Source organism: Balaenoptera acutorostrata, chromosome 9 (assembly GCF_949987535.1).
Source record: "Balaenoptera acutorostrata chromosome 9, mBalAcu1.1, whole genome shotgun sequence".
Classification (NCBI taxonomy): domain Eukaryota; kingdom Metazoa; phylum Chordata; class Mammalia; order Artiodactyla; family Balaenopteridae; genus Balaenoptera; species Balaenoptera acutorostrata.
In genome coordinates this window covers 43,429,105-43,455,334 of record NC_080072.1, presented here as the reverse complement: position 1 = coordinate 43,455,334, position 26,230 = coordinate 43,429,105, and the positions used below count along the sequence as shown (strand labels likewise).

The following is a 26,230-nucleotide window of genomic DNA, read 5'->3' as shown; positions in this document are numbered from 1 at the left end:
ATGTGGGATCTTCCCAGACCAGGGCTCGAACCCGTGTCCGCTGCATTGGCAGGCAGATTCTCAACTGCTGCGCCACCAGGGAAGCCCAGGAGATTGCTTTTTAAATGCAGGCTCTTGAAGCGTGTTGACAGTCCAGGGGAAGGAGGGGGTGCGTAACCAAAGCTTCTGAGAGCACTTGGGATGCTTGTGCACACTGAGGGGAGGCAGAGGCATTAAGGCATCCCCAAAGTGGGCTTGGTCTCCTTTACTGTGCTACCCAGGGCCAGCCCAGACCCACCCATTGAGCCTGGGGGTGGGTGTGGGGAGACACTGGAGACCAGGCCCAGTATTTTATATGGGTCATTTCATTTAACTCTAGCACCCTGTAGCGGAAGGGTGTATTAGCCCAGAGGCACACACGCACCCTTTCTGAGCATGAAACTGAAGCTTGGAGAGCTTAAATGACTTGCTCAAGTCTCACAGTGGGTGAGCGACAGGACTAATGTTTGATTCAAGTCTGTGCCCAGGGGAACAGTGGGAGAGATTCCTGCACCTGGCCTTCTCCTGTCTGGCTTTGGGGTTGAGCCTGAGGCTCTGCCCAGTGAGAGCTTAGGCTCGGCTCCTCTCCAAACATCTGTCCCTGGGGACTGGGAACCTCAACTAAAATCTAAGCCAAGAAAACACAGGCTTTTCTCTGAAACTTTCAAAACCCCTTTCCAGGGCTCTATGAGGACTCCCATGGGCTTTAGGCACTTTTGTCTTCGTGGGCTCCTCCCTTCATAAAACAACAGTAAATATATTTTATGACTCTGTAGGTATAAAGACAAATATATTAATAAATACTATATAGTGAAATATTTTGTTGGACCTAAAGTGTTTTTTTCTTCTGATTTTAAAAAAAACATTTTCAGGAATCTCCAAAGGTATTACAGGCCATAGCACTGTGCCTACTGGGACCAATGGATGAATCATTCTGTTCCTTTCCATCCTCCAGTCTGACCTGTTCCAGGTCAGAGAAGGGCAATAGAGTCAGATAGCCATGGCATCTGGCCCTGCCTTAACTGGCCGAAAGCCTCAGTTTGCTCATTTATAAAATGAGTGAAAGTAATGTCACGTTTATTGTGTGAAGCGAGAGTGGAAAAGGTGAGCAGATATAGTAAGTAAACGGCCCAGAATATTGCCAGACACAGAGTAGGTGTGCAACAAAAGTTCTCAGTCTTTCCCTCCTTGGAGCACCCTTACTCCACAGGGTCCAGGGGGTTGGGGCAGCAGCCTCCTTGGTGGTGGGACGGAGTCCGCAGTGTCCCTGTACCCTATGATTTCCTCGCCAGACCCTTGGAGCACCCTTACTCCACAGGGTCCAGGGGGTTGGGGCAGCAGCCTCCTTGGTGGTGGGACGGAGTCCGCAGTGTCCCTGTACCCTATGATTTCCTCGCCAGACCCTGGGAATCCAGCGTCGCAAAATAAACACGGCCGCGCCGCTAATCGCCAGCGCGGAAACAAAACAGCGCAAAATCAGCCCTCCCTCCTCCTCCTCCTCCTTCGCCGCCGCCCTCCCTTCCTCGCGCTGCTCGGCTCGCTCGGCTCAGCTCAGCGCAGCGCAGCTCGGCAGCCGCCAAGCCGAGGCGGCAAGGTCTCCCGGTCGCCAGCGCCGGCTCCGAGCTCCGCTACCCGCCCGGGCTCTGCCAGGTCTCGCTTCCGCGGGGACCCCTTCGAGCAGGAGTCGCGTGGCGAGCCGGCGGCCAGGCACAAAGTTGGGGGCCCGCGAGGATGAGGCTATCCCCGGCGTCCCTGAGGCTGAGCCGGAGTCCAGCGCTGCTGGCCCTGGCGCTGCCCCTGGCCGCGGCGCTGGCCTTCTCCGACGAGACCCTGGACAAAGTGTCCAAGTCGGAGGGCTACTGCAGCCGCATCCTGCGCGTCCAGGGCACGCGGCGCGAGGGCTACACCGAGTTCAGCCTCCGTGTGGAGGGCGACCCTGACTTCTACAAGCCAGGAACCAGCTACCGCGGTAAGTGGCCCTCCGTGGCGTTGAGGGCGCGGGACCCGGCCCCCGGAGGGCGCCGACCGCGCGGTGCGGGAGGAGGGCGCGCGGTTCTCAGGCGCACAGTGCGGGCGCAGCCCGGTAAGGGCCCTTCTGTCCTGGATGCCCTCAGCCCTCTTAGCCCCGAGCCAGTGACCGGGGCCGTCGCGGGCCACAGCCAGGAGATGCAGCTCCCACGTCCGACGCGCGGTTCCCGGGCATGGGCTGTAGCGGAGCGACGCGTCACTCTGGCCTGGCTGGGAGGGAACCTGGCTTCTTCCTCCGCCGGCTCCAAGAGAGAAGTGGAGACTCGCCGTTCTCCAGATCCGTCTCTGGAGTGGAGCGGACCCTGGCTTCTCTTAGTCGGGTCCCAGGCAAGGTGGTGACTCCGGCTTTCCCCACTCCCATCCCTGAAAGAAAGGAAACCAGCTTCTCGCTGACCGGTCCCCAGTGGGATGGTCACTCCAGCTTACCCGGGCAGATCCCTACAGGAGAAGGGACTTCGGCTTCTACCTTAACTGGTCCCAGGGCACGAGGAGGAGGGGAGAGGAGCCTGAAGCTTTTCGGAAGGGTCCCTGGAAAGAACTCCAAATTATTCTCCGATGGTCCCAAGCGAGGGAGAAGACTCTGGATTTCTAGGACAGGCTCCCAGTGGACAGGGAGCTCTAGGTAGTTTCGGACAGGGAAAGGGAATCCGATGAAAACGGAAGGGAAGCCCGGATTTCCGAGGCCTGCTCCCTGGAGGCCGGGACCTTGGCTCCCGCAACGCCAAGTCTCAGTGCCCCAGGGATGCCGTTCCTACGCTCCTCAGCTGAGAGCCGGCTTTCGGGAGCGCAGGGAGGGGATGTCCAAGCAAGTGAGCGCCTCCCAGGCAGGACAGGCAGCTCGACCCGCACAGACCTGAAGATCACTGACGCCTTCCCCAGGGCCCACCGCCCCTCTCTTCAGCCGGGTCATCTCCCCAGACATCTTTTCCCCGTGCTGCAGCTGCCCTTCTCCAGTCGCGAGCCAGGACGTCTGGCAGGGAAGGAAGCCTGCCTGGCCTCACCGGGGCCCCGCGGGCGGGGAGTGACAGGGCGCGTGTCCCTTCACCCCTGCGCCTTCAAAAGTCAATTCTAGGGCCAAGCAGGAAGAGAGGGGCTTTGGGGCACCGAGTGGGGTGCTCTTCCATCCCCACTTTCCCGGTTCCTAAGCATCTCAGGAGGAAGCAATGGGAATAACACTGGAGAAAGTTTGGGGCAGTGTCAGCGGGCGCCCAGGCCACACACGCGACCAGGACCGGGAGCAACCCTTCTCAGAACGCTTCCTCCGTTTTCCCGAGTTCGTGTTCCCGACTTTCTCCACCTGGAGCTACCCAGAGCGGGCTTCCCGGCATAGTCTGCACGTGGATGCGCTCAGCGCCGAGCGGGCAGCCCCTGCAAGCCGGCACGGGTCGGCGGGATGCTGGGTACTCCGCGGAGACAGGCGGGGTGGGGGTGGGGTGGAGAACACCCGGCCCAGCCCCGGGGAGCTGGCGGCGGGTTGGCTGGGCTGCCCTGAGAGCCGAACCTACAAGCGGCCGCAGTCTCTCCTCGGAGCTGGGAAGCAGCCAGTCCTCTCCGTGGACTGGAGGGAAGTGGGCGTAACCCCGCTGGCCTCTTCAGTCCTCCCCCAAACCGAGGGCCTGCGTTCCCTAGGAAAACTGTCCCGGCTCCACGTGGCAGGGAAAGAGGTGGCTCTGGAGTCAGGCGGACCGGGGTTTAGTAGCTGTGTGACCTTGTGCGAGTCCTTTAATTTCTCTGAACCTGTTTCCCAGCTATTGAAAACAGCTGTTTATCCAACCACCCTGGGCGGTTGTAGGGAGTGAATGAGTGCATAAAGATGAGCATGCCTGAGCTACAGCGGGCCCCCAATATATGCTAGTTTGAGCTGGCTATGGGGCCCTAATGGTTTAATAATGGCGGGATGTGCCTGGTCAGATTTGTTTCTGGGGGGTGTGTGTGTGTGCATGCGTTTAAAAGCAGGTTTTTTCAGCACTCCTTTCAGCCAATCTACCAGTGAATGCCAGTTACCTGGGTCCTCATGAAATAATTGAATGAATGAATGAATGATTTCTCCATATCATGAGGCTTGCCTTAGACTATTCCTAGTTTAGGACCAGGAGGATTTCTTTTTTTCTTTTTTTAATTTTTTGGTCACACTGCATGGCAAGTGGGATCTTAATTCCCCGACCAGGGATTTGAACCCGTGGCCCCTGCAGTGGAAGCGGGGAGTCACAGTCTTAACCACTGGACCGCCAGGGAAGTCCTGGGAGGATTTCTTTTTTGGGTAATTCAGGCTAGTCTGCTGCGCAGGCCAAGAGTCCTTCTGGGTTTCTTTTCCCACTTGAATCCTCCCAGTTTGTCCAAGCACTGGCAGCAAGTGGTCCCAGCACTGAGACAGAGATGCATCTGGGATTCACATAGACAGAGAGGTCCCATGACTGCCTAAGTATCCACCGCCAGCAGGTGGAAACTGGGGCTAGTAGGGAGGGGAGCACTAGACTTTCACCTTATAGGTTACTACAGCCTAAAAAGTTAGCCTTTTGGACTGTGACATCCGACTCAGGCTGTTGGTGGGCAATCACCTTATCTCCTTTCTGGTGACTAAGAGATCCTGAACGAAAGATCTTGCAGGAACCATGCTAAGGCCCTCTGAGTAAATACTCTGCGATTAGCAAACCTGATTCTGCCACTCAAAGTTAGGAAGAAAAGGGCACTGGCCTAGTTTGTGACATTTTCTGTTGGCTTATACTTTCTTAGAATAGTTATATTAGAAGTAAATCTAATACATTCTGCTCTAGGTATTGACTTAAGGCTGTGGAAATTAACATTCCCCTGGTGTTCTGTTTGCTGTTTCATTTTTTCCTGAATTAGGGCCCCTCACAATCGTTGGAATCAATGGCTTGTTTTCCTGCCGCAAACCTTTGTCCTCAGTATTCTAGTTCATCCCCAAAGAGCTTCTGCTCTCCATGCCCCCCACCCCAGCATATCCTTTAGGTATTCTAGACTGGAATAAAATGGTCACTATTAAGAAAAATATTGAAACATGGGGTTTCTTCTCAACAGCCAGGATCCAGCTGAGATGATGATTCAGCCTTTTTCCAAGTTGTTAGTACTATATTGACTGCCTTCTCTCTCCCACCACATCTCTCTACTCTCCCTCCCTCTTCCCCCCAATCCCCCTCCCTCTGCAATAATTGTGCTTTAGAAAGCTCTGAAAGGCCTGCTCTGTTTCTGACCATGGCCTCCTTTGAAAAAGAGATTACAGTGATTAAAAATAACAAGTTGAGGATCCTCAAGGGGCTTCCCTTATAGGAGGACAATTTGCAGGACCAGCCATTCCCAGATCCCAGTTTCAAGCCAAATAGAAGAAAATCAGCTGAAATGTTCAAGAATTGATTGAAAATAAAAGAGGCTCTTTTGTCTGTCCAAAGGTCTGTTTATTAGGAAAATAAAGCCAGACCCTGGCTAATGAGAGTGGCTTTTCCTAGATGCTCTTTAAAGGGAAATTTCAAGGAACTTGATGGGGAAAGAATGTCCAGTCGAGATTATAAATACTTGTCCAACTTCAAGCATAATTGAGGGATTTATTCTAAACCGGGAGGTTTGGAGACCTCCAAAGCTGCTTTGCCTTCTTTTTCTTTGTCTCTCTTTGGGGCACACACTGCCATAAGAATGTGTGTTTCAGAGTGTCCCACCTCCGCCTGGTAGAAAGAACACAGGCTTTGATGTTGGCTGGGTCTGTTTCCACTTCAGCTCAGTCACACATTCACTCTGTGACCTCAGGCAGGCAGCTTTACCTCTCTGAGCCACAGTTTCTCCAACTGTAAAATGAGCCTGCTTCTCCCACCGCCCACAGAGTAGCTATGAGAATTAGAAATAATCCATGTCAAAAGAAACTGTCATACAGTAGGATATATATATATATATATATATATATATACACACACACACACACACACACATACACACACACACACATATTATGAGATCATTATTTATTTTGGAAATAGAAAAATAACTTGGCAGCTAGCACTGGATGAGACATTGTGTTAAGTACTTCCTACGCATCTCACTTATTCCTTCCAGTACTTTGGGGCAGTTTATTATTTTTATTTTATAGATGAGGACACTAAATCTCAGAGAGGTTTAGTAACTTGCCCATGGTCACACAGCTATAATCAGTGGAGTCAGGATACAAACTTAGGGATGTCTAACTCCTAAATCTCTGCTCTTAACCAGTCTTCTACACTGACTCAATACAATAAATTAGGAGTAGACTGAATTCACCCAGCTACCCTCAGCCTTCTAGATGTTGAGTCTTTGTTGAAGGAAAACAGCAACAGCAAATCAAGATAATAACTGACAGGGCTTCCCTGGTGGCGCAGTGGTTAAGAATCCGCCTGCCAATGCAGGGGACACAGGTTCCATCCCTGGTCCGGGAAGATCCCACATGCCACGGAGCAACTAAGCCCGTGCTCCACAACTACTGAGCCTGTGTTCTAGAGCCCATGAGCCACAACTACTGCGCCTATGTGCCTAGAGCCCGTGCTCCGCAACAAGAGAAGCCACCGCAATGAGAAGCCCCCGCTTGCCGCAACTAGAGAAAAGCCCGCGCACAGCAATGAAGACCCAACGCAGCCAAAAATAAAATTAATTAATTAATTTTTTTAAAAAAGATAATAATTGACATATCTTGGGACACAAAGTATGAAGTGGTGGGTCCTTATTTACATTTTCTTTTTATAGACTTCAGTATTGCATTTCCCCGTAAACCAGAAGATTAATTTAGAAACACGAAGAACCTTGCCAATCTTTAGCCAATTCCTTTTGTTTGTGGGGAAACCAACAAATTGGAAATAAACCTAATTTGACTGTTGTTTTGTTTTTATATGCAGATATTATATGCCTGTAAAATTATATATTTGAAAAGTATATATGTAGAATCTGAAAATTTTAAGCTGGATAAGGTCTTTCAAATAAACTATTTCTTATCTAGTGTTTTTTCTTTTAAATTAAGCACTGCTGATGATTAACTGTAATTAATTATAAGTGACACCCCACCTCTCCTCTTTTCTTTTTTTATTAGGTAACTTTAATTTTTTAACTTGTGCTCCCTTTTCATAAGTATTTAGTTCAAATAGATAATAAAAATTAAAAGATGCATGCATATCTACATGCTTAATAGTTGTGGGGATTGTGGCTTTGAGTTTCATGAAACATAAAAAAACCAGAACATACAAAAAAATGAAAGCATAAAAGTTGGAATTTTTCAAGGTTTAAAACTTGAGTACTTCCCATACACAGTTAAGTTGTTCCATTCCAGCTGGCTGACTCAACTGGAACAATGGGCTATAATTGCTGATATGTTTACAAACATGCCATTAGCTTGTTATACAGAATGTCAGATGTAGGTCAATACCAATTTCTGCAGGGAAAAAAAAACTTACCATCTTGTATTAGTCAGGATACAGACTAAGCTCATGTGACAGAGACCCCAAAATACAGTGTTTTAAACAAGAGATAAATGGGAAATCCAAGATGATGGGTGGCTTGTTCCACAAGGTCAATCAGTAACCCAGGTTCCTTCCATCTTGTGCTCTACCATCTTCTAGCACTCTGCAGTCCAAAGGCAGCCACAAGTCACAGTACCTGAAATGTGGCTCATCCAAATTGAGTTGTGCTGTAAACGTAAGATGCACACTGGTTGTTGGATAATTAGTATGAAAAAAGAATAAGCATCTCATTAATAATATTTTATATTGATTACATGTTTAAGTTATAATTGTATATAGTAGGCTACATAAAATATATTGTTAAAATTAATTTTACTTGTTTTACATTTATTCCTACCAGCTACTTGTTAACAAGTAAAATGAATTTCCCCTGGTTTGAGCTTATCTCTGTTGGACAGCACTGTTCTAGGGAGTTGTCCTCATCAGCATGGTGACAGCCAGCTCACTACCAACACATCTGAGTTCCAGTCAGCATGCAGAGGGGAAAGGAAGTAGAGGCAAGCAGCTTTCTTTTAGTGATGTGACCCAGAAATCACAGCTAGCACTTCCAAACACACTCCCTTGCTAAGAATTTGGTCCCATGACCACACCTAGCTGCAAGGGAGCCTGGGAAAGATAGCATTTAGCTGGGCAGCCACATGCCCAGTGAAAACTTTGGGGAGAGATTTAGTTTTCAAAAGGATGAAGGTGAAAATGGATTTGGAGGGGCAGTTAGCCGTCTCTGTCACATGTTTTAATGCATAGTCATGTAAAAACAATGTTTCATGTTCTCTTTCTCAGTGATAAGTGGTCTAGGTGGGTCTTCTCAACAGCACGTGAATTGATATTCCTGCTAAATGAATCAGTAGGGGAAGGAGTGTTGACGTAGGTGTGTGTGCACGCACGCTTGTGTGTGGTGTGTTGACAGGGTTCATACTGAGAAGAAAAAAGGGGCCAATGTGCCAGAGTAGCCTGTTCTGTGTCACCCTCTTCCTTTGTCTCACCCTTCCTCAAGGAAGCAGCAAGGAAGGGAAGGAATGAAGGAAGAAGTGGATAAAGCAAGAAAATGCAAGAGAGGGAGAGGAAAAAGGAAAAGAGGGAGAAGAAGGAGGAGGAAAGGAGGGGAAGGAGAAGAAAGAAATTAAGAGAAAAGAAAAAAACCTCACTGGGATATATATTTAGAATGAAAAAGAAGAAATAATTTTACAGAGGAGTCCCATCTTTTTTTTAGTTTTAAAGTCTTAATGAAGACTATCATTCTCATTCTCTTAGGGAATAGATAAGTTCCCCCAAATCAGATCCCATTGATCATGCATTGTTTTATTAAGATTAATTTAAAATAAGTGCTCTTAATCTGCTGTGGAATTTACTAAATTTGCTGAGATCAAAATTTTTTAAATTGAAGTACAGTTGATTTACAATGTTGTGTTAGTTTCAGGTGTACAGCAAAGTGATTCAGTTAATACATATTAACCGAATATATATATATTCTTTTTCAAGAGAGGAGTCCCATATTGCTTGAGGGTTAGAGTCAAGAGGCACTATGGAAAGCAAAAATCACATGAGTCAAAATTATTCCTTAAAAATCCTTTGCAATTTTACATAAACAATCACATGGATACTAGATTCAATCTAGCCTTATTTATGTGCCTCAGCAGATAGTTTTGTTAGTGGGGGAATAGAAACAAACTGACATTTCTCAGTAAGTCCAGCACTTCTATTTTCCCCCCCAGCATTGGAAGAGACCAGTGTTTCCTCAGTTGAATCACTAGATAAAACCATTGGTTTGTTGGTCCTTAAACACTGACGTGACAAGGACGAAATACTCACTATCTGATGGACTAAGGGAACCCAGAGTCACAGCTCATGCTCCCTCACACATGCATGCATGTATTGAATACAGTGGCAAGTGGCCCAAATGATCTCAAGTATTATTTCCTTTCTCTGTTTTTTTCTCTGATGGTGTGCAGTTGTGTCTGGTTCCTGTCATATGCACCTCTCTGGAGCACCTACAGTGTGAGAGAGCTCACTACATCACATGAAGCTTTCTGTGTGGCTAGCTAGCTCATTTTTACTAGGTGTCTTGGCTGGGCTGGAGCTGAGGCTAGGATAGGAAAGGTAAGGAGTTAGGTAACACCACAAGAAGACCTTTGTGAGCTCTACATAGACAAGGCTTCTAACTTTCACAGAATATTCAAAACTGCCATGAAAAGTTGAGGGAAACTTTAAACAGGGGCCCACTCACATCCACTGATTTGCTGAGGTCTAGGAGACCCGCGGGAAATAACTTGAATCCTGTCTACAGTTGTGGTTCAGATATTTGCAAACACAGACTAGGTGAGGGGGGAAGGGCAGGGAAGGGCTGCGAGCACAAAATATTATGTGGGGGGGGATGGGAGTGTGGGGAGGTGGGCAGACTCAGACAGGCGGGAAGAACTGAATGGGGGATTCTAGGTGCTACAGGAAGCTCTGCTGGTGCTCTTCTTCTTCCCACTTCCTCCTTTTTTTCTTCTCCGTCTTCATTTTCTTTTCCTCCTTTTCTTTCTTCTCCTCCTCCTCACAGCAGCAACCCTGACCTTTGAATTTTCCAAACACACCAAGCTCATTCCCACCCCAGGGCCTTTGTATATGCTTTCCTCCATGCCTAGAATGCTCTCCCCCAGATCTTTGGCTCACTCTTTGTCTTTAGAGTCTCAGCTCAGATGTTATCTCTTTAAAGAGGTTTCTCTGACCTCCAATTTATGTTTCTCCTTACTTTTGCCTGGTTTTATTTTCTTCATACCCCTGAACCACTCTCTGAAATGATCTTTATCATCTGCCTCCTCGAGCTAGAATACAAGCTTTATGAGAGCAAGGACTTTGCCTTTCTGGTTTGCCGTTTTATTGCCAGCACCCAAAAGAGCGTGTGGCCATCACAGGCACTAAATCATTATTTATCGAAAAGTGAATGTATCATTTAAACCCCAAGAACCCCTCTAAAAGAGAGAAGTGAGATCTCCCTCTAAGAGAGCTGGATGGAAGGAAGGGAAAGCATTTCTCCCTCTGCCAGAGAGAGGTGAGGCAAAGGAATGGGGACAGATGGCAAGGATCTCCATGTGGTGGCAGCAGAGAGAAAGGATGCTCACTCAGTGCCCTGGGGGCTTTGGCTGGAGGCTGAGGGCAGGGAGATGGTCCGGGCCCAGGGTGAAGGCTGTTGGAAGCGAAGAGATCGGCAGTCATATGCATGGTGGGAAGCCGGATCGTTGATGGCTCAGAGGTGAAGAGCACAAGGACAGCAGGCAAGAGAGCAAAGGGAAGGAACTGCCAGCCTCAGACACTGACTCTGATTACATGGAGAATAGGCAGAGGGGATTGTTGATCCATCGAACGTAGACACCAGTTCTTAAAGTGACTTTCCCTGGAATCAGCTCTTTGTGGAGTCATTTGTGTGATTTCCAAACCTAGTTATGTGTCAGAATCACTTGGAAAGTTAAAAAAAAAAAAAAAAAAATATATATATATATATGAACATATATATATATATATATATATATATATATATATATATATATATATATATATATATATATATATATATATCTTCACTGGCTCCACCCCAACAAAGGGCTGGATTCCAGGAATTCCAGCCCTTATATTCTTTCTTTCTTTTTTTCTTTTTCTTTTTTTTTTTTAAAGCAAGATGGTGAGACACAAAGAGAAGGTGGCCAAAAGGTGGCCACTTTTCTGTGAATGTGCTTCCCCATCCCCATCTCTCCCTGCCTCACCCCCAGCCTCCTAGTCCCACATACTTTAGCACCTGGTCACATCACTGCCCTATCCTGTTTCTGTCAACACAGTGGCCAGTGGCATGTCCTCAGGGCCAACACAATGGTGACATTCCCCTGCCTTGGCCGAGGAGTGGTGGGGAGGGAAGAGCCATGAGCTTCCTCTAGGTGACAACACTCGCAGATCAGCAGAGCCTGAGCTAAGGCGACCTTGTTGTGCATCTCTGCTGCCAAAGACTGCCTCCTGTGTAACTTCCACTTATCACTCCTGGTTCTGGCCTCTGGAGTCTAGCAGATAAGGTCTCCCCTTGGCCATATGTCAGCCCTTGAGATGTTTGTGAAGAAACAGGTACTATGACTTCTCTTCTGATTAAAATCCCCTGTTTCTTCAACCATTCTTTGTAGGACACACTTCCTTATTCCCTTGCACCTTGGACTCCAGATGTGCTCTGATCAGGGTGGAACATGGCGGAATGATTATCTCCCTTGTTCTGGACACCGTGTTTGTGTTAAGCTTGCCAGGTCTTGTGCTCGCTGTTTTGGCATCTGTGTTGTACTCTGGAATCACACTGAGCTTGCAGCCAGCAAAAAATTCCTGTGATTTGGTGGGAAGGCTTGCCGCCCTCCTTTCCCTGTACTAGTGAAACTGGTCCTAGGACATAAGCTTTGACATGATTCCCCATTAGACTTAATCCAGCATGTTTGGGTCCATCACGGTAGCTGTCAACCATTCATGAATCTGGATTCTGTCACTGAATGACCTATCCACATAATCTAATTTTGGATTATCCACAGTTTTGACAAGCAAGCCTTAGAAGGTTTTAGCTAAGAAGTTGGTAAGAATGATGAGCAGGTCAGGGCTTAGGACAGAGCATTCTGACATCCCTTAAAATCTTTCTCCAAAGCTGACATCTAATTAAAATAGTTTTGAAGTCAACTGATTTTCTGTTACCTCAGTGGCATTTAAATACTAACTGCCTCCCTGCTGGTCATCCACCTCAGTTTAGTCACAAGTACTGTTTCTTTAGCCTGTTAATGAATCTTACAGTCTAGGCAGAATTATTTTCTTTGTTCCAAAATTAGTCAGGAGTCTTTCCACTGCAAGTGACAGGAACACAGTCTAATTAAAGCAAAAAATAGAATTATTGAGTCCTATATTTGGAAAGCCCACAGGTGGATCTGGCCAGCTTCAGGTATAAATGGATCTAGGGACTTGAACAAAGTTCTCTCTCTCTCTCTCCCTCCCTCCCTCCCTCCCTCCCTCCCCCTCTCTCCTTTTCTCTCCTCCTCTCCCTTTCTCCTTTCCTTTCCATCTTTTCCATTCACTCCTTTTACCTTCTCTCTCTCCTTCCATCCTTTACCTCTTGGCTGTGTTTTTATGTGTTGGCACAATTTTTCTTACTGCAGATAAACTTTCTCCCAGTGCCAGGGAAGATACCTGTGAACAACCTTCAGTGAAAAGACTTTCAGTTCTGTATCTGAAAGAAAAGCCTTTCCTCCTTTACTTCCAAGCTGAAAAATCCCAGGGAAGGATTCTGATTGGCCCAGCTTGAGTGACATACCCAGGGGAATGGGGTACATTACAATATGGAGATAGACTGCATCTGGGTCACAGTCACTTCTATGACTTGCTATTTCAGGAGGGAGAAGGGGGATTGTGATTGGCAGCCCCAAAGATCACATGGTCAGTGTAAGGGAAGGTGTGGGGGTCCTAGACAGCGTGTGTCCCTTAGAACTTCCTACCCTCCCCCAGATACATTCTCTTGGCTGACATATCTCCAATTCCTCAGGAGTATTCTTCCCATCCATTCCTCTTCCCAGCCACATATTGGTTAGCTCAGGACCCATTCACCTGGCTCCCAGCTATTCCATGATGAGAGAGCACATGGGGGAAAGAATGAACTTCTATTGAATGGTTGCAATGTGCTTCATATACCTTATCTCATTTAGTCCTTATGACAAATGCATGAAATGATAATGATGATCCCTATTTTAGAGGGGAGACTCATTGATCTTTAAATATATTTTATTAATTTAGCCAAATTTATATATACTTACTATTACAAATATTAATTCATTACTTGTTATGATAACAATAGAAGTACTGTAACTGCCATTTTACAGGAGATTGTCAACTGAGATAATGAGAAGTTAAATAATTAGTCCGAGGTAACACGTAGTAAACAGAGAGGAATTTGAACGCAGGTCTGTTAGCTACATCTATTGTACATCTATAGCTACAGCCCTTACAACTTGAAATATGCATGATCTTTAATCTGGAATGAGAGGTATTTCATCTCTTCTGGGGAATGCTGGGAGCATTCACTGAGGAAGGTCATCCAAGCGAACAGCATAATCCAACCTCACCACATGCACTTGCTCACCCTTGGACTTTTAGCCCTGCCTTCCTATCTGCCAGCCTGTCACCAGCATCTTCTCCTGCCTGCTCCTGGCTGGGTGGGCTGAATTGCCAATTTCTAAGCAAGGTATGCAAGTGAGTTGCAGCTGCCCAGAGCTCCACAAGTTGAGCAGAGTTGGGAGGGGACCACCATGACTTATGTAATGCTCCAGCAGTCCTTATAACTAATCCCATGTTACAAGTTAAGGCAGAAGCTCAAGTTCATTGTGGTTGATGTGTGGGGCGGGAAGACTGGGCATCTCAGTAACATATAGCAGGTGGATGGCAGGGGCTGGCCTTGTAATGGAACTGGGATCTGGTTCAGGACCTTCTCATTGAGGCTGGGGCTGGAGGGGTCCGAAACCCAGAGGTAGAGTGGGGAGGGTGATGGCCCTAGACAAGATCCAGTGATGGCAATAGGCATAGCAGATGCACTGGAGTTTATGTTAGATGGTTGACAAACCAGCATTTGAACGGCTCAGAAAGTTATTTGGGAAATAGATGGGACTCGTGTTTTCCTATAATGAGGAGCGGGGAACTCCACCTTTGGTGGAGATTTGAGGCCAGGCTCCTGTGTGAAACATCAGTCCTCATACAAACAGGCCAGAGAGGCCCTTGCCACTGAGCTGGTTTTTAGGGAAAGGCTGTAATCCAATATTCACACAACTTCTAGCCTCATCTTCCTAAAACACAAATCTGAATACGACGTTCCCCAACTCAGACCCTTCAGTGCTTCCTCATCACCTCCAGGGTGGTATCTGCACTTCTTAGCCAAAAGTCTTCAAAGCCCTGCTATCTCCCCGCTTCTCACCTTCCTCCCCTAGCCTCTTATAACACTTCCCTCCCAGCGTGCAACTAATGAGATACAGAATTACTTCTGGTTTCCAAGGCCAAGACTGGCCCACCATGCCTTTCCCTCTGCCTGAGATGGAATTGTTCCTCTTGTCCACTGGACAAACTCCTATACCTCATTCAATTTGCAGCTCAAATGCCACCTCCTCCTTGAAGTCTCCTTTAACTCCCCCAGTAGACTCAGATGTTCTCTCCTCTGGGATCCCAGCGCACTTCATTCATACCTCCATAGCACCCATTGTATGTTATAAAAATATCTGCCGATGTGTCCTTTTCTCCCAGCTGTTAGGCTGTGTGCTCCCAGAAGGCAGAGGCTGGGTCTTTTCCCTCTGTGTCCCCAGAGGCGTAGTTCAAGACAGACTTGGTCTGTGCTCTCACAGAGCTTACAAGTGATTAGGGGAGACCAGCATTTAACAAATAATTCACAAATAAATATTTAATTAGGACTGGTGAGAGGTATTCAAGAGAAAGAAAGGCGTGTTGAAAAGCTTTATCATGTGGGGGTGGGAGGGGCTGAGAGACCCTCACAGGGCTCACTGTCCATGGTATGAGCCACTGCAAGAAGACTCAGTTCATTATAAGGACTTACCCAAATCTCCCCATAACCTGGCCCTGTGACCATCATCCCCCAAGACAATGATCTCTGCTGCAGTCCCATCAGTGGTCCTACATTGGCACCTACTAGAGTTTTTCTCTGGAGGTTCAAACCTTGTCCCCAAGGGCCAGCTTTTTGAAACTCATTGTTTGTTAATGAGCTTGCTAAGCATCATGATCTTTATCATCATCATCATCATCATTTTGATCACCGTCTTCATCCTCAACATCACCAGCAACACCATCATCATCCTTTACAATTTTGGATCCTTTATATATGCCAGGCACTGTGGTAAATGTTTATTTAGTCATCTCTACATTCCTATAGAAAGGTAATGTCGTTAACCTCATTTTTTAAAAAATGAGGGAACAGAGAGGTCAAATAACTCACCAGAGGTCACACACTTAATAAGTGGTGGCTCTAGGATTCTAACCTGAAATCTTTGCTTTTAACCAGTTCCCTGTATGTGCTCACAGGATGGCTCCAAATGGACCTTTTTTTAATTTTATTTTAATCCTTCATAGGCTTATTTCTTGAATTTCCTGGGTCTCTTAATGGCCTCTTTTGGGAGGCACTTGGGAGGAGTCATTAGAGAGAAGATTCTATTATTTATTGCCAAGCAGTCATCTTCAGTCATTACTGGGACTCAGAACACGCTGCACATTTGTTCATTTCAGGAGAGAGTCATATAATGGGCTTCTCTAGAGGGATAGGGTCTCCTCTCTTCCTTCAAATTATACTGTCTAACACAGTCATCACCACTGATAATTATGGCTTGAAACACCACACAAGTTCAGCCCCCAGAGCCTCCATCTTCTGCGTTGTATTTAATAATGTAGAGTAGAACTTTAGTTTTCTAGAACTTACAGGAACGCATCATTCCAGGAAGCTGAGTTTATGGGTAGCCCTTTAAGTGCTCTGCACAGATATACAAAAAGATGCATACTTACCATTCGGAAAGATTGTTTAATAATATTCTTATCAAAACAAGGCTTACGTACAGAAAAGTTCACAAATCATGCATCTTGGTGAATTATCACTTGTTGAATACACTCATGCAGCTGGCATCCAGATCAAGAAATAGAACATGACCCGAACTCCAGAAGCACCCCTGTGCCCTCCCAAATCAGCACTGCCTCCCCTTTCCCACACTTGTAAGCACTGACCTGACCTCTGGGATCATAGATTACTTTGCCTGGTTTTGAACTTTATATAAATGTCCTCATACTTTTTGTATCCTTTTGTGTCTGTCTTCTTTCACTCAAGATTATGTTTGTGAGATTTACCCATGTTGTTGTAGGTAGCAGTAATTTGTTCATTTTCATTACTCTAAGGCATTCAGTTCTATGACTGGCCACAATTTATATATCCATGGCTGCTGATGGACATTTGGGTGTTTCCAGCTGGAAACAAATAATGTTACTATGAACATCTGATAGGTGTCATTTGATGCACATATGTCTGCATTTCTGTTGATTTAAGGGTGGCAGCACTGGGTCATAGGGTATGTATAAGCTCAGCTTCAGTAAATACTGCTAAAGAGTTTTCCAGGGAAAATTGCTCGTATTCAGTTCATCAATAGTGTGTGAGAGTTCCAGTTAATAACATTTGATAATGTGAATCCTTTTAAGGTTAGTCAATCTAGTGGAAATGCAGTAGTATTTTATTGTGGATTTAATTCTTATTTCCCTGTTGACAAATGAGGTTCAGTGCCTTTTCGTATGTTTATTGGCCATTTGGGCACCTTCTTCTGTGAAGTATTAGTTCATGTGATTTCCCTATTTTTTTTCTTCGGGTTCTCTATCTTTTCCTTATTGGTCTTAGAGAGTTCTTTATATATTTTGGATAAAAGTCAATTTATATATTTCGGATAAAAGTCAATTTCTGGTTAAATGGATTGCAAATACCTCCTTCCACACCATGGCTTACTTTTTCTTAACAGTGTCTTTTTTTTTTTTTTAACAGTGTCTTTTGATAAGCAAAATTTTGGTACCATTCCATTTACACATCTTCTTTATTGTCAGTGGTTTTTTTTTTTATGTCCAGTTTTAAAACTCTTTCCTACTCCAAGGTCATTCATATTTTATCTTATGCTACTTTCTTAAACCTTACTGTTTTACTTTTCACATTTAGCTCTACAATCCATGTGAAATTTATTTTGTGAAAGATGTGAGGCAAAGACCAAGATTTACCTTTTTTACATGGTTTTCCTAGTTGTCATTGAAAATATCTTCTTTCCCCCACTGCTCTGCAGTATATCCTTAATGATAAATCAAGTTCACATATATTTGTGGAACTTTATCTGGACCTCAAACTATTCAGGCCTATTTTTCTTTTCTTGTTATGGTACACTGGCTTAATTTCTATAGCTGCATAAGTCTCAATATCTGGTAACAGAAGCCATCCAACCTTGCCCTTCTTTTTCCAGATTGCCTTAGGTATTCCTGGCCCTTTGCATTTTCACATAAATTTTAGAATCGGCTTGTCAATATCACAGAAATCATGCTGCAAATTTAATGTAAGTTGCACTAAATCTATAAATCAATTTGAGAAGAATTGACATCTTTACAACCCTGAGTCTAGCAGTCCATGAACACGATTCAGTAAATGTAATTACATATCAACTCTGTGCTAATCACTGTGCTAAGACATGGTTCTTGCCTTTGAAGGACTCTCAAATAGGTAAACAAATACTTACACACAAAATATGATTTAATGTGATCATCTCATCACTGATAATAATAAGAGCTAATATTTAATAAGTGCCTATTATCTGCCAACCATATTTAAGGACTTTAGTGCATTAATTACTTACGTTTTACACTGATACTTTGAGGTAAATGCTGTTACTAGGCCCATTGTATAGGTATTTTTAATCTTAACAAAGTCCAGGGAAAAAGAGCACCCAGGTCTCGATGGGGAAGTCAGAGGAAACATCACAGAAAAGGTGAAGATTTAGCTGATTTCTAAAGACGTTTGCTAGGAATGGAGGAGGTAGAACATTCCAAGCGTATGAATAGCATATGGAAAGAAATAATACTGTAGGGTGAAATGATATGGCTTTTCAGGAAACTGCCAGTGAGCGAGTCCCAGGACTGAAATGCGGTGTGGCAGGGAGTGGAAATGTGGCTGATGAAGCTCTCCAGAAAGGCAGAGTCTGTGGGCCTATCAGTCTATGGGGTTTGAGCTGTAGCCTGAAGGCAGCGACTGTGCAGCAGAAATTGACTGTCTGTCTTATGCTGGCTTCCCCAGAAGCAGATATTATTCATCTCCTAGGGCTCCCATGTATAGAACCACAAACCGGTGGCTTAAAACTAACAGAAATGTATTTGCTCACAGTTCTAGAGGCTAAAAATCTGAAATCAAAATGTCATCAGAGTTGGTTCCTTCTGGAGGCTCCCAGGGAGTCTCTTCCATGCCTCTCCCAGCCTCTGGTGACAATCCTTGCTGTTCATTGGCCTGCAGATGCCTCACTCCAGTCTCTGCCTCTGTCATCACCTGGCATTCTTCCCTGTGTGTCTCCATGTCTCTTCTTCTAAGGGCACTGGCCATCTTGGATTGAGGATTACCTTAACCCAATGTGATCTCATCTTAACTAATGACATCTGCAAAGACCCTATTTCCAAATAAGGTCACATTTCCAGGAACCTGGGGTTAGGATTTTAACATATATTTTGGGAGGACACAATTTAACCCATAACAAACCCTCAGGTGAGGATTTGGGTGCAATTGACTTATTAAGGAAGTGCTCCCAGGGGAAGCCAATAAGGGAGTGGGGAACTGGGACGGAGAGGAAGAAGCCTTGCCAGCCCATGACCCCAGTGAGCTCTGATTCTGCAGGGCCATTTCGAGGTGTCAGGTACCCCTCAGAATTGTCATCACCTGATGCAAGGTAGCTGGGCCTTTCATATTAGGCCGAGCAGACTCCAGTGACCAGGGACGAGCTGCAGGTGCTGGCCTCTGGAAGCAAAGGCACGTCAGCACCAGGGTCACATTACAATGGTACAGAGGAATTTGAGGTGATGTGGGCAGGGCACCTTTACTGTCTGCTTCTTGTTCTGTGCTCCCCTTCCTCCAGAATTGTGTAGAATAGCCTTGAAAGCCCTTCCACCCCATGCTAGATAACCTCAGACTGCTGTGGGGCTGTCCGTCTATCCCTCAGAGATCTCAGTTCTTTCTCCTGACATCATAAGCATCATTTTCTGGCTGCCACTGCTGAGCAACCACATTTCTTACTCTTCTTTACTTCTTTGTGCTTTTTTCTCATCCTCTCTTCCTTACTTTCTATCTGACCTTTTATAGACATCAGTAGCCACCAATCAGAATGCACCTTCACTTTCGTGGGATGAACTGACCAATCACAGCATGAGACGTGCAATCTTTGTGTCTCCAAGTGCTTCTCTGAGATGTTATTTTGTTGGTGGCTCACGGACCATTGCTGAATTATCCTAGATGGTGGTTTTAATTTTTGGACTTTTGGAATGTTTCATTTTCAGGACTGAAACTAGAAGACTAAATGCCGCTCCTCAACAGGGGGTTGCTTATCAGAATCACGTAAATACTATAGGTTCAATGAATTGATTTTTAAATTTTGAAAACTTAGTCAACGCTTACGGAATACACACACTATAGATATTCCTATATATACTCAGTATGTAGAGCAATGAGTGGAGTGTTAAACTGGGGAGGGGGCCAGACCCGAAGCCTGCCTCTGGGTGGTCTTACTACCTTCAGTGTGCCTGTTGACATTTCTGTGTCTTTGTGTCCTATCTGTGAAATTAGAGGACTTGGAACGGAGGATTCTTAGGATAGCACTAATAGTCTATAATTTTATGTTTAAAGAATCTTAGCATTTTAATATAGGCAGTAATTTAGACCTCAATTTACATCAATTTCAAGAAGCTTGAATGGAGCATCTCTTAGATGCCAGGCTCTGTGCTAGGTGATAGGGATACAAAGAAAATGAAAACCCAGTTCCTCTCCAGCATTAACTCACAGTCCAGTGGAGAAGGGTGGTAAAAATAGAATTGCAATCCAGTGCAAAAATTGCAATAAAGGATTTCCATCTCAGGAGATTGTAGATACAAAGGGAGGGGCAAACATCGTTGCTAAGATCCCTGAGCTAGATTTCAATGAATACCTAGTTCTCTGGGTCAATGTGGGAAGGAAGAGTTTAAAGTAGGTTCATAATTCCAACTGCTGTAACAAACAATCCCCCACAATATAAGTGTATTTCCAGTTTATGCCAAGTATAATATGGATGTTTCTGGTCCATGAGTGATTATCTGTGTGGTTATTCAGAAACCCAGGTTCCTTACATCTTGTGGCTCTACCATCCTCCTGGGGCATCAGAGTCCTCTGCTGGATCTCCTGCATTCAGCAGGCAGAGATGGGAGAGGAAGAATGGAGAATTATGTAGAAAGTTTGGATGGGCCAGGCAGGAAGTGGCAGGCATCATGTCTGTTCACACTTTCCACCAGTAGGACTGGGGTACCAGCAGACCAAACTGCAAGGGAGGCTGGGAATGTGTTCTAGCTCAGTACCCACAAGAAATAGGAAATGTGTTTTGCCACATCCTACAGGAGTTTGTGCTGCAAGCAGCTGGATCTCTCTTGGGCTGATCTATGGAAGTGTAATATTAGATAACTGTCAAGACTAGAGTTGCTGACCAGGGACTATTTTTGTCAAATTGTGGTTACTGAGAGAGAGCTCACCTCAGCCTTGGTTGATTCAAGAATTCCCAAGTGAGATTGTAGTTCAGACGTTTAGCAGGTTCTGAAATGTGAGAGGGGGCTGGGTGGAGAGGGTGAAATTTCACTACTCTACAGCATGAGCCTTTCCCACTGACAGCTGCCCCTGCTACCCACAGGTCTGGGATGTTAATGGGGAACTCAACGTTTATCCGTTTGAGGAATGGAAGGCAGCTGATTCTTATGCTTATCATCTGCTTTCCTCTGTCTCTGCAGTGACACTTTCAGCTGCCCCTCCCTCTTACTTCAGAGGATTCACATTGATCGCCCTCAAAGAGAACAGAGAGGGTGACAAGGAGGAAGACCATGCCGGCACCTTCCAGGTAAGACCCCTTCTGGGCTTTTCCAGGGACCCCTGTCGCTCTAGTAGGTAGATGCCAAGTGAAAGGTGGGCCGGATCGAGGAGGCTGAGGGCAAGGAATGGGGCAGGTATCTGAGGGGGCTTCTCATGCAATTCCCTTGACCATTGGGCGGGTGGGCCAGGTCCATGGAAAGACCTATAACGGAGTAGGCAGCAAATGCCTTGCGTCTACCTTAAGGCCTTGGGGCTTGGCCGCCAGGCAGGGCTCTTCTGGGGCTCACAGTACCTTGGGCAGCAGACAGTCCAGCGTGGTGGGAGCTCCCAGAACCCTAGCGAGGCACGGATGTTTTTCCTGTGCGGCCATTTCTCAATTGACTGGCAATTTTCAAGTGTAAACGGAACAAGAGCTTAGGCTGGCCAGACTGGAGGGAGTTCAAAGCACAGGAGAAGGACTATTAAGGGAACGAAGAGATTGATTTATGAGGGAAGATTAAAAGAACTAAACATGCTTTGCTTGGCTAAATGAACAGGGCCGAGTTGAAGAGGTGGTAATGGTCTTTAAATGTCAGTCCTTGCAGAGCAGCCTTATCCAGGGGAGGCCTCGTTTGACTTTGTACAAAAGGGCACAGCAAGACGAAAGTGGGTCAGGAGAAGAAAGGGAATCTCAAAGACAAGGGCCCTGCCAGTGAGTCATATTTCACCGTGGAATATTCTTCCAGGGGAAGTGGCAGGAACATCACCCCCTCTCAGAGGTTTAGAAAGAGGCCGGCAAGCTGTCAGAACATGTCCCAAAATGACTGGCGCGATCCTAGGAGGATGCGCGGCCAAGTCTGCGGTAACCATTTCTCATCTCAAATTTCCATTGTTCTGGAATCCATTTTTATCTGGCATTTGCAAACTCAGAAGAAAAAAAAAAAACTCAGGAAGAACACTTACACCCATAGCTGGCTGCTGGGGATTCTGGTACAATTTGTGGGTTCCACAGAGCACCCAAAATATCTTCCCCATCCAAAGATATCTTTAACCTCTTGTGGGCAGGTTGTAATTTTGAATCCTGTGATTTAAAAAAAATGTCCAGCGTTTAGGATTCTGGACTTCTGGCCTAGTGGAACTGTTAATTCCATGCTCATTGTAATGTCCTTCTATGGACCTAGGTGTCAGGAACTTTCTTGGCATGTATCTGAAGGAGTTACCCAGATACAACCAATATTTGTTGGGTACTTACCATATGCCAGGCACTTGGTTAAGTGCTTTACCTTATCTTGGTTTATCTTAATTTAATTAGTTTATCTTAGTTTGATTCTCACAGCAACCAAGTAGATAAGAACTATTATCCCTATTTTATAGATCAGGAAATTGAACCTAGAGAGATTAAATCACTTACCTAAAGTGATTTAATAGTAAATAGTAAGGCCAGGCTTCTCTCTCAGGTGTCTGATTCCAGTGACTAAATGTCTTCCCTATAGTACAGGACAAGCTCCTGGCACAGGTGTGTTTGGACAGTGCATCAGCAAGATTGTCATTATAGGGAAAGGAAGACTCATGCATACACTCAGCCCATAAAGCACTAAAATATATTCCTCTTGTTCTTGTTGTTCTAATTTACCTGGAGGTGTGAATGATTTATAAGATTGGGGCAGCTGAGAGATCTGGGTACCTGAGTGTCAGGAGGGATAAAGTTCTAAGAAGGGAAAAGTAGGGGGTGGGAGATGGGAAATGTGATCTTAATATTCACCCAAACAAAATTTATCTGCTTTAAAATGATGCTTAGACATATATATGCAGAAGAGTTGAAAGGAGGTACTTGAACAAATAGTGTACAGCCATGTTCATAGCAGCATTATTTACAAGAGCCGAAAGGCAGAAACAACCCAAATGCCTACTGATGGATGAATGGATAAACAAAATGTAGGGTATACATACAGTGGAATATTATTCATCTTTAAGAAGGAAGGAAATTCTGACACATGTTATCACATGGATGACCCTTGAAGACATTATGCTAAGTGAAGTAAGTAAGCACAAAACGACAAATATTGTCTGATGTCGCTTATATGAGCTACGCCGTCAAATTCATAGAGACAGAAAGTACAGGGGATGTGGGGCAGGGGGAAATAGGGAATTATTGGACAGGTGCGGAGGTTCAGTTTGGGAAGATGAAAAAAGTTCTGGAGATAGGTGGTGGTGATGCCTGTTCAACATATGAATGTACTTAATGCCATGAACTGTACACTTAAAAATGGTTAAAATGGTAAATTTTATGTATATTCTGATAAACACACACACACAAAATGATGCCTGAGTTAGGCCTGTGGGGACATGGCTTCTTTCTTTGATGCTGTTTTAATTCAGTAAATTGATAGTCCTCTCCAGCTCACTGTTCTCTCTGCTTGGCTAAATCTTTGTCCTTGCAACCAGTTGGTGAATACAGGGCCCTGCTCACAGTGGGCAGTAAGTAAATGTTGAATGAATAAATGAACAAATTATTCTTTCTACTAGTGCCCATAACTCAGTCCTATTTGGGATTGTTCCAGAACTCCTATCTCTTTATGCATCCATCCTTCCTTCTTCTCTTAGAGCTTCTGACATCCTTTCTTGTTACATCACAGTGGTTCTCAGAGTGTGGTCTCTGGACCAGCAGCATCAGCACCATCTGGGAACTTGTTAGAAACAGAAAATCTCAAGCCTCACCCAGACCTTCTGAATGAGAAGCTCTGAGGGTGGGGCTCCCACAACCTGTGTTTCAGCAAGCCCTCAGGGTGAATCCAATGGCCACTCGAGTTTGAGAACCAGTGTTGACATGAGACATGGATCCAGCCCATCCAACATGAACTTCTCCACCATCACATCAACATATCTGTTGTTTGAGCCCTAGAGGGATCAAAGTGGGAAACATACATGAAAAATGCCTAGCATACAATAATAATGCTTGTATGCCAGATACCGTTCTAAGTGGTTTACATTTTTTAACCGACTTAATCCTCAGAATAACACCATGAGATAAGCATTGTTGTCCTGTTTTTCACAGATGAGGAAATTGTGGCACAGAGCAATTCAGTAACTTTCCTAAGACCACTCAGCTCTAAGCGATAAAGCTGGGATTCAAACACGGGCAGTCTGGCTCCAGATCCCTGCTCCCAACCATGTATACTGCCTCTCAATGTGTACATGTTAAGTGAAACAATGAGAGTGTATTATGACTTTTTTATGGTAGTAGTCTCTAGGTCAAGAGCTTTATATACGTTATCCTACTTAGTTCTCATAGCAACCCTGTGAAGTCAGGATTGTTATACCCATTTTCCAGATGATGAAACTGAGTCTCCAAGGGGCTAAGTAAATGGACCAGAGCAATCCAACATCCATGGAGGTGGAGTGTGGGGGAATGGGAGGGAAGGGACTCTGTGCCAGTGATTTTCTCACACTCGTCTCCCCACCCTGCCCTGCCCTGCCCTGCCCTGTGCATTAAATGCACACTTCACTTGGGTGCCCAGTATCTCCGAAGTTAGAGGGGGAAGAATCATTGCTCATGCCCCATCCTACCTCTCCTGCTTCAGACATTGTGCTCTCTATGCTTGCCCCCCCTCCACTCTAGCATAAACGTCTTTTCTCTCTGTACCAAAGCTGTCATCTTTGGAGTCATTCATTTATTCATCTGCATTTACTGAGGGTCTCCAATGTGCCAGGCACTAAGGTAGGCACTGGGGTTACGATGGTGAGAAAAACAGACATAGTCCTGCCCTCAAGGAGCTTACAGCATCCTCCTTGTAATTGTGCCTTATATCAACAGGCATGGCAAAAAGTCAGCAAGTTATCAGTTGGAACGTGAGCAGATGATCAGAAGCGACAAACACCGATGTAATTTTAAAAATATATGCATGGCAATTAACAAATATTTAGATATACTTCTTTAACACCCTCACTCCAAATATGACAGCTTTGAGGACTTGACATCAACAACAAAATTCTAATACCCTTTAAATCTGGTGGAAGATTACATTCTTAATTCTAAAAGTGGCTCTAAGAGCGGGTGATTTTGCTTCTAAATGAGAGCCCTTACTCAGAGAGCACAGACTCACCAGGTACAAAAGAAACTTTAAAGCAAACTTTAATGCCCCTTTAGACTCAGGGGGGAGGGACTGGGGCTGCTGGGGACTGGGAGCGTAAGGGTTACCGCTCTCACCACCCCGGCAGAGACCCAGGAGAAAGGGGCGGGGCTGCCTTCTCTGCTTCCAGCTGCGGGTCCAGCGTGGCAGCTTTGGCACAGACTAGGGTATCTGTCTGTCCCCAGCTGCTGGAAGGGAGAGACACGGGAGTCTGATGAGCTAGCTGGGTGTACTCATGGTTAATTGAAAGTGACAAGGAATGCAGCAGCTGGACTCACTCTACAGAAGTAATCCACCAATCCTTTAAAATTGTACTGCTCAAAACGAGTTGCTCCCTGGAATGCTCCTGACCCAGCCAACTGCCCAGCTCTTTTCTCCCTCCTCCTTCAGGTCTCTGCTCAGACGTCCCTTTCCCAGGGGGCGTGCCCCATCACCCTATTTGAAACTTCATTCCCCCTTCTATCCCTGAGCTGAATTCCCTATCCCTCTCCACCACTTAATTTTTTTCCGTTGCCTTGATTGCCATCTGACGTGCTATCTATTTTACTTGTTGACTTGAGCATCATCTGCCCCTTTCCACTGAACTGTAAGCTCCACGGGGCAGGGATTTTTGCCTGTCTTGTTTGCTGCTATATTCCCAGCACCTTGCCCTGTGTGCCTCACAGAGTCAGCACTCCAGTTTGACAGAATTCTAAGCACAGTATTTGTACTAAAATTCAAGCTGCTAGTTTATAATGCCATCACTTTATTTTATTTTTAATTTAAGGCCTATATGCATCAACTAGTTTAGGGAATAGTCTGCCAATCAAAGGAAGAAAGCTTCATTATAAAGAGGAATGTTTGCCTAAGATTCCTTATCAATAACATACAAACAAGTATCTTTTAATAACTAATTTGTCCATATTCTTAATCACCTGTTTATAAACTATTTCCATTATCTCTTCACTAACAGT

The 26,230-nt window shown here is 45.3% G+C and overlaps 1 protein-coding gene across 2 annotated transcripts in view; it reads left to right on the top strand.

The window, feature by feature from the left end:
- The first annotated feature begins 1,523 nt into the window (after positions 1–1,523).
- SPON1 (spondin 1) overlaps positions 1,524–26,230 on the top strand; it is a 282,849-nt gene continuing 258,142 nt past the window's right edge. For both annotated transcript variants that reach the window (XR_450390.3, XM_007174892.3), the window contains exons 1-2: positions 1,524–1,987; positions 21,090–21,196. Coding sequence is in view for 1 of the 2 variants with exons in the window: in XM_007174892.3 (XP_007174954.1) it covers positions 1,750–1,987; positions 21,090–21,196 (345 nt within the window). In the remaining variant the exon portion in view is untranslated. The remainder of the gene's footprint in view (positions 1,988–21,089; positions 21,197–26,230) is intronic.